A 9,229-nucleotide genomic window follows, 5' to 3' on the forward strand; every position below is an offset into this window, starting at 1 on the left:
TATTGCAACTTTTGTTGTTGCATATTTTTTTTTTTAATTTTAAGAGCCTAATTTCAGTTTAAAGCGTCTATAACTCTTTTTAGAACATATTTTTGGTTTTTCTGCTAACGATACTTACATATGGCACAACACGAATTTTGACTATAAACGAAAACAGACTCTGAAGATAAATTCCGTTCTGCTATTGAGTTTGAAAAAGTTATATCGAATTTTAGTAAATAGGTTATGTTAGCCGGCTGTCCATATATTTTTTTAATTACAGGGGACACATAGTCCATAACATTAATTTCCTTGTTATACATATATACGAAAAGTGGTCAGTATATTAATATGTGCACTTCGAATTAATTGTTTTGAATTACTTTTTGATGTACGAATGGAGAAATCTCTCTTTTTCGAATGTCAACCACAGATAGATCCGTAAGGTCGTGCAAATAATTTTTACCTATATGGTTTCGTAGATTTGCTTTCGTAAACTGAAATAGGGCAAGTGGGGTACAAATGACCTCAGTCGACCAACAACTGCGTAAGCTTGTGAGTTTATTAAGAATCGAGCGTTTGCAGCTTAAAAGCGGTATGAAAAGGTATGTAATTGTTGCGGGGTAGACAGCCCTTGGCCGGGAAGGGGAGGAGACGGTTTGTAAAGGTTGGTTTGCTTGGGAGTTATTAGTAAATGTTCTATTAGTATCAAATGAAAGAGCACAATTCTATATCAATCGCGTTTGTTATTTAAATCAGTTTTGTGGAGACCCCATATATCTTTTATTTTATGTTTTATTGCAGATATTAAAACACAAAATTGATAATGTGAAACGAATGAGTGCACATCCATTGATGCCTCTTTACTTAACGGGTGGTCAAGATGGCTCCGTTCAGATTTGGGAGTGGGGACATCAACAAGTTGTATGCACACCACGACCTTCGGGCACGTTCGCTAAAGTTACAAGATGTCGATTTTCCGAACAAGGAAATAAATTTGGAATTGGTGATGGTGATGGAAATCTAAGTTTATGGCAAGCAGGAATTGCATCACAAAACAATAGATCTTTCTTTGTAAGTTATAAAATATTTAAGTTGTTTTAAATACATACATAATAATGTTTTATATTTTTTTAAGACACACCAATGTCATAATAAAACTTTGTCGGACTTTGTGTTTTTGGGTTCTTGCAGCTTACTTGCAACAGGTATTACTTATTTTATATTGCCTAGTTAAAGTATTGTAAAATGATAACTAAATCAGTAACAGTTTCTGCGATTTTAATTAAATATACATATTTGAGACACTAACTCAAATGAATCTATCGGCAAATTAAGAAATGAACGGATTGTAATATTTTTTCTGATAATTGTAATATTTTTGTATTATCTTTTAAATGATTAAAAGATGATTTTTTTTGTGAGTTAATAAATTAATTTTCTCTCGGAAATTGTACTTTACCTAAAATAATTCAATTAAAATATATCCTGTAATTAAAACGACAATATTTAAATAATATTATATAAGTATGTATTATATTTATATTATAGCTACAGCAATTAGTTAACGTAAATGTTTTAAGTTTAAATTTCTTTACTCTTTTTTTATTTATAGCCGGGCAAAGTTCAGAAAACAAAAACATCATAGTTTGGGATACGTTATTGCCACAAAAGAAATCATGCGTTAGTGGTAAGTACTTTTAAAACTGCTTATTATTAGATCGAAAATTATTTTAAAAGTGGGTTTTACATAAAGTTGTATGTTTTCGTTTTCCACATCATTATGTTTCTAGATTTTCAAAAAATATAAAAGACATTTATAACTTTTTAATTTTTCCAGCTTTTACGTGTCATGATCAGGGAGCGTCTTGTTTTGGGTTTGCACCTCAACATCAGTTACTTATATCTTGTGGAAAAAAGGGAGACATTTGTGTATTTGATATGAGGCAAAGAACACTAAAGCATAGATTACAGGTATGTTAAAATCTAAACAAAAATAAGTATATAACTCTTTGATAATAAAAAATGTTTAATTTGAATATAAACTGATCCAAATGCACGGTTAAATGAATCATTTATCCTTAATTATTTTGGTAATCAATTTTAGATTGAGCCGCTATATTAAATGGGTAGTAAGCCATCTCTCCGAACCGTTGTTGTTCTTTCGTGAAATTAGCATAATAGATACTTAATTGTTTGAGTTTGTGTCTGTGGGTGTAAGGTGGAGCTGGAGAAAATGCTCCCAGTAAGGCGGTCTTAACCATAGGTCTATGGGGCGCAAATTTCTCCTAGCAGGACAATTGAATAAATGCACCTTATCATGAGGACTTTGATGACAGGCTGGGTAACGATTTAAAGTGCCTGGAACGATACGTTCACGGTAGCAGTTGAGGAAACTGCACCAGCCGGCTCTTAATTGTGCCAAGATGGTTCTAGAATGCCTGGGTAATTGTCTCTCTGGAAGGGGGAACCTCCATCAGAATCTGATGGTGTTGGCAGATGGCATGCCAACAGGAACTGTCTAGTCAACAACACATGTTGTCTGACTGACAGTAACTTGGTCTCCTCATGTAAATGATCCACATTCGCCATCTTGACACAACCGGTTGCGATTCGAAGTGCATTATTCTGAGCCGTTTGTAAACGTCGCCATTTGGTATCACTGAGGAAAGAGGTCCATACTGGGGCAGCATAATTAAGAGAGCGACTTTTATCCATGCCCCAGAAGGTGCCAGCTTTAGGACCTAGTTTCTGTTTCGGTCTATAGTAATAACAGGGAGTTTTACAGAACTATCCCTGATATTAAGATCAAGCTCTGAACCCTAGAAAACCTAGAAATCACTATTGAAGTTGTCACTCCGAAGTCCAAGGAAGTAACTAAATAGTTACAAATACCCTCCGTATTTCCCTTAATTCCAGTTAGACCTACTTCGTACAGTATTCTTGAGTGGCCTACCCGCTTTGGTCTTACTAGAGCAGATTCAAATAGTCTAAATAAGTTCCTAGCCGCTATTCTCTCAACATGTTTCTCAATGGGAAGCAGATTTAGAATAATATCCAATGACACCTGCGGTGTGCTACCCCTGGCTGTACAATTTCATGATGTAGTAAGAAAAAACAAAATGTAACTACATCGTCGTCAGAATTTGAAGACATGACTCTTAGTTTAGCGACAGAAGCAATTTGGTTGAAAGGAATAATGTAATATCTTAATTAAATAGACGACAAGTATCAAATTAAATTTTGCGAAGATAATAGGAATGACAACTAATTAAGAAACCAAAAATGTAAAGCATATTGATATCAATCGTAAGAGACAATTAAAAACAATACAAAGTCAACCGATTCGAGTCGGTTTATTAAATTGAGAAATCAGATTGGTCTAATCGGGGGAGTTGAAATAAGTTTTCAATCGCAGTAGATATTGACTTTAAAGTTTTCATGCTATTCAAAGTGTTAGTTATTCTAAAAAATTATTTTAAACGAATAAACTTTTATCAACTTTTGCTTTTTAATTAAATAGTCTGCGTAATAACTTTCAGATGAATAACAATACAATAATTAAATTTAACATCGACATTATGTCTTTTTTCAACAAGCATCATTGAATTTAACATCACATATTTTCTAAGACCTATACCTTGTAGTTTAATATTACTTTTGCTCAAATATTAAAGTTTTAATACATGAATAATTATATAAATTCAAAAATGTGCTCGAGCCAAGAAAATCTGCTTTTTTATTAATACATATTTCAAAATTTATAAGTTTTTGTTAATACACTATTTTTACTATTCTTGAATGAAATTGGAATGCAAAAAAAGCATACTTCTTATCGAGCTTTAACTTGTTTCGTACTTCTACTTTATATAAAAAACTCTTAGACTTTTTCAATAGAGATCAGATTTAAATTACATTATATAAATATAAATTATTATTTTTACCTATTTATACCGTTAAAAATTTGGTTATGGAAACTGATATTCTTTATTTTGAAGTGATATTTGTATGGCTGAGATCGCCCATATAAATATTTATTTTCCTTACAATATATGTATTATTGGCCATGAAGGCTTTTTTGTATTTATATTAAATATAATAAATTTCGATACCTTTATCCTTATTAATAAATATATGAAATACTATAATGTCTTAAATATATTCAAACTATAAGGCATAGTCTTTTATTAGGGTATAAAATAATTAAAATCGAATAAATAGTTTAAAAATATATAATGTCAAATTTAATGCTTATTGAAAAATTTTTAACTTTAAACCTCAATAAAATCTAAACAGTAATAAATTTATAAATTTTAAACTTTAAACTTCGTATTTATACAATAAATGTGTGTATCAATCATAGAATAGGTATAAATAGAAATGAAACTGAGAATGACAGTACCTAAGTCTGCTGTCAAAAACCTATGTTGTGAGAATGTATTAGTTGAAAAATATATAACCCAAGAAAAACAAACTCTATCGTTTAAAAAGTTTTAATATTTTTGTTTGATATTAAATTTAGATATTTTATGAAATAAAGGTTTTAATTAGTAATTTTTATTAAATTTCAGTTTATTATTTATTCTAAATTTGAAATAAACTCGTTGTGTTTGCTGGGTTGGACCAATATTAATAATTAAAAATAATATTTTTTAAAAAATAGTGTAAATGCTTGAATTAAAAGATTATTGTTAATTTCAATGCAGCCCAAATGCAGTTTAAATACACGCTACACCACACAAATGGGAACAGCATTTTGATTATGTCTTAAAGTTAATAACACTTGTGTCAATGCAATGATGTTATCCGTCATCAAAATAAGTTTATTTAATTTCTTTGGAAGCGGTATATGCTAAACAAGAATAGGCCGAAAATGTTACTGTAAATTGTTATATTGAGCAGTACATTTATCAGTTAAGCCAACACCAATCTCTTAAATATAAATTCTAGATTAAAAACTATGATGTATTCGGATACATTTTGTACTTTCATATTTTTGTTATTTTATGTAAACAAAAATAAAAATACTCATACAAGTGTATTAAATTCACACAGAACTTGTACATGTGAGAGAGTAATATTTCTTACTCTCAGCAACATTTCTATTTTTTTTCTATTGTATTATTAAAATCGAATAGAGTAAGTTACAAAACCTTTCCGAACATTTTTGAAATTCATAATGATTTTTATACCCTACACCACTTTAGTGTCGAGGGTATATTAGGTATGTGCTGATGTTTGTAACGCACAATAATATTGATCTTATACCCACCTTAAAGTATAACAATCGACTCAGAATCATTTTCTGTGTCGATTTAGCTATGTCCGCCCTTGCAATCAAACTTCAGGTCGCAATTTTGAAGATAATTCAATAAAATTTGGTACATGATATTCTACTGCCCCATGGACGAACCCTATTGAAAATTTTTTAAACATCAATCAGAAAGGGGAAAAATTAGTACACACTTTTTAATATCATTTATTCTAATGCCCCTTCACTTCGTACCACTCCATCAAAGGCTCTCTTTGTCATGATGAATTGGTTACCTGTTGATCTAATGGCTCAGGAGGTTGCCCTCAACTCAGCGATTAGACTCAGTACAATCGGTAGGTGGCATATGACTAAGTCAGGCCACTCTACCATAATCAACTTCCTAGGAGCAATGCCAGGAAACATTGATTATTGCATCCCCAAACCATCTTTTGATATAAGCTTTTCAGTGTCGATTCAACACGACCCAAATGAGATGGAATCTATCCTCCGTGACGGTTCGTATCAGGTCTTCACCGATGGCTCTAAATCGAAAGATGGCGTGGGCGGTGGCTTCTATATTGCACATACTGGAACGGAAGTTTCTTTTAAACTTCCTGACAAATGTAGCGTACTTCAGGCTGAATTATCAGCCATAAAACGGGCTGCAAACTGGCTCAGGTTCTATCGAATATACCAGGAAGATATTCGAATTTATACCGACAGTCAGGCTGCCCTAAGGGCTATAAGTGGTGTTTATACAACATCACACTTGGTCCTAGAATGCCGGGCATCTCTAAACGAGATGGCGAAACATTCCACAGTGGGACTGTATTGGATTCCAGGTCATCGACAGATACCTGGTAATACCATCGCGGACTCTCTTGCGAAAGTGGGTTCCTCACTAGCGACAGAGTACACCGACAATTTCGTTGGCATTCCGCTTTTAAGCTGCAAGCGCTCGGTTCGCGAAAAACTCCACGAGCTTGCGCAACACAGATGGTCGACTGAGGCTACCTGTAGACTGGCGAGGATCATGTGGCCGTCTTATGACCCACGAAGATCACGAGTCCTAATTCAGTTTCCGAGAGCAAATCTTCGAAACTTGATTGCAGTGGTGACTGTCCACTGGACTTTTGGGCTCCATGCTAGAAGACTAGACCTTCCTAGTAATGACTTCTGCAGGAGCTGCCAAGACGAAGAAGAAGAGGAGAGTACTGTTCACTTCCTCTGTCAGTGTCCTGCCCTAGCGGAGCATAGATCGAATCTGCTAGGAGCAAATGTCATGCACGATTTAACGGACCTATCTGAGGCTGACATCCGAAGGATAGACTCCTTTATTCGTGCGACAAAATGGTTTGGATAGGAAACCAGAGTAGATGGGTCGAAGTGTAATAATACGCCGACCGTTTTCTTTCTCTTTTCAGGTACCACAAAGGGATCATAACATGGACCCAAGTGTGCCCCTAATGCGAACTGCAAGGGACAGCCTGCAAACCTAACCTAACCTAATGCCCCTTCACACGAACGAACACACAAGTAATGTGTTCTGTCAAAATTTTATGTAAAAGAATACAGATGCGATCATCTAAACACGATATGTAATGAGTAAATACTGATGGAAACTTTGACTCTCTTCGTCGCATTAGATCAGGGATGTATTTTTATGTAAACTCAAAAAAGTGAAACTGTTGTTTCCATCTTACTTTGTTATTGTTCTATACCAAACGTGTAAACACAAAATCATACGTCTTTTATTATATTTTTTTTGAAATACGAATGGAATTTCTTATTTCTTCTTTTTCATTAGACTTAACGTACGTAAAGTGTGATCGTGTGAATGCTCCTTAACCAAATATATTTTGGTTTTAGCTTTCTCAATTTTTAGTACCTTTTCAAATGCTTTGAAAAGTTTAAATCATGCTTTAAAGGAGAAAAATATTAAAAATGCTTAAGTATTAATATTTTTATTACTTTGTTGCTAATTTTAATGGTAATTTTTTACCACACAAGCCAAAAGAATTTTGAAAAGAGAGAAAATGTGTGCTTTTGGTAAATTTTGTGAAAGTTGTTCTAAATTATATAGTTTGAATGTAGATTTAAATTATAGTTTGAATGTAGATTTAAATAAAGATTAAAAAGATGCATTTCTTCGGATTCGATGTACATCCTGCTATCAACATACCTAATTTTAACTTCAGTAAAACTTACTTGTGCCAATTTTTGTGGACATTCTGGTTGTAATTCATAGAAATATTGGTCGTAGACCCATAAAAGTATATATATTTTGGGTCCTTATTAAATTCTAAGACTATCTAGCCATATCCGTCTGTTTGTTGAAATCACGATAGGGTCCACACGGAAGGAGCTAGTTAAAATTTTGCATAAATATTCACTATATGTAAGGTTTGTTTGGTATTGAAAATGGGCCATATCTGTCCACGTTTTGGGATAGCCCCCATACAAGTGGACCCCCTAAAAACAGCTTAAACGGGCATATGACCCAAAATCTATCTACCAAATTTTATGAGGGCCGGTTCATAATTGACCCTACCCTCATATAAGGTCCACTTTAGAAAATTACCTAAACGCTTATTACTGGCTTTAAAGTACGAGTTTATCGATGAAATAGGATATAAGTTAAAAAATCTCTCTACCAAATTATATGTGTATCGGTTTATAATTGACCCTACCCCTATAAGGTCCCTGGCTTAAAAGTTCGATTATAGCGATGAAATTTGACATAAGTAAATCTATTATAAACGAAAATCTCTTAAAAATAAGAGTATTGAGATGAAATTCGACATAAGTAAGTTTCTTATGAGCTAAACCCTCTCTAATGACTTTTATGAGAATCGGCATATTATTAATATAATATCCGCTTAAAAAAATGACTTTAACGCTCATCGTAAAGCAACATAAGTTTTATACGAGTTAAAATCCCGCTTAACTTAAATTTTCCTAACTAAGCCTGCCTCCAGAAAATTACTTTAACGCTACTTACTGACATAAAAATGAGCGATAATATTCGATGTTTAATATATAAAATCGGTCAAAAAATTTATGAAAAACGATGAGAGTGATTTTATGATGTTAGGGGAGCATTGCTTTTATGGCATACGGTTTGATGGTGGCTTTATGAGATACGGCACAGCCGAATATAACACTCACTTGTTATTATACATTTTGTTTTAAGTCTGTTGGAATCAGTTTGCTGAAGATCCCATTTATCTTCGATATCGAAATCATCAACAATTTTGTCAGACATACGTTCGAGAAGTTTCCTATTTAAATTCCTATAAATTCATAAAAAGACAAATTCTTGAATTCTTAGTATTTTGTATTCGTATACTGAATTTGTCATTCCGTTTGTAACACATTAAGATATTGGTCGTAGACCAATAAAAGTATATATTATTGGTCCTTATTAAATTCTGTCTGCCTGCCTGTATAAAACACGCTCACGTTAAAACGAAGCAATGGAACTCCACAAAATTCACTCAAAATATTCACTAAGCAGTTTGGTATTCATTGAAATAGTTTCAGAGTTATCAGTAAAAATTTGAGACAACCTCGAAAAAATGGCGACTTTTCACATATTTATTTGTACTTTTTACAAAAACTACTGCATATAAATTGATATTTTTTCACAGATACATCTCTTGCCAGAATCAACATTATTAAAAATCGGAAAAATCGGTTCACAATTTCATATACCTCCCATACAAATGTACATATTCCCGGAATATGTGTTTATTGTTAATAACTTCCATTACAATATCTATATCTTTACAAAATTTTGCAAATTATTGTTTAATATCAATCAAATTCAAATCAAGGAAAAAATTTGTTCATCGGTCCACAGTTGGTCATTGCTCCCATACATGGTCTCCTACCGAAAATCACTTAAACGCTCATAACTCGCTACCTAATTACGATATTTATACATAATTTATCACAAATATTTCTCTTATATACACAAATGTTAATGTAAAATTT

At 32.7% G+C, this 9,229-nt stretch overlaps 1 protein-coding gene across 1 annotated transcript in view; it reads left to right on the plus strand.

The window, feature by feature from the left end:
- Window positions 1-9,229, plus strand: part of LOC111685486 (dmX-like protein 2) — a 90,402-nt gene that overhangs the window by 74,289 nt on the left and 6,884 nt on the right. Inside the window, exons 16-19 of the mRNA XM_046947299.1 lie at window positions 784-1,053; window positions 1,118-1,187; window positions 1,595-1,669; window positions 1,820-1,953. Coding sequence (XP_046803255.1) covers window positions 784-1,053; window positions 1,118-1,187; window positions 1,595-1,669; window positions 1,820-1,953 — 549 coding nt within the window. The remainder of the gene's footprint in view (window positions 1-783; window positions 1,054-1,117; window positions 1,188-1,594; window positions 1,670-1,819; window positions 1,954-9,229) is intronic.

Source organism: Lucilia cuprina, chromosome 3 (genome assembly GCF_022045245.1).
Source record: "Lucilia cuprina isolate Lc7/37 chromosome 3, ASM2204524v1, whole genome shotgun sequence".
Lineage (NCBI taxonomy): Eukaryota > Metazoa > Arthropoda > Insecta > Diptera > Calliphoridae > Lucilia > Lucilia cuprina.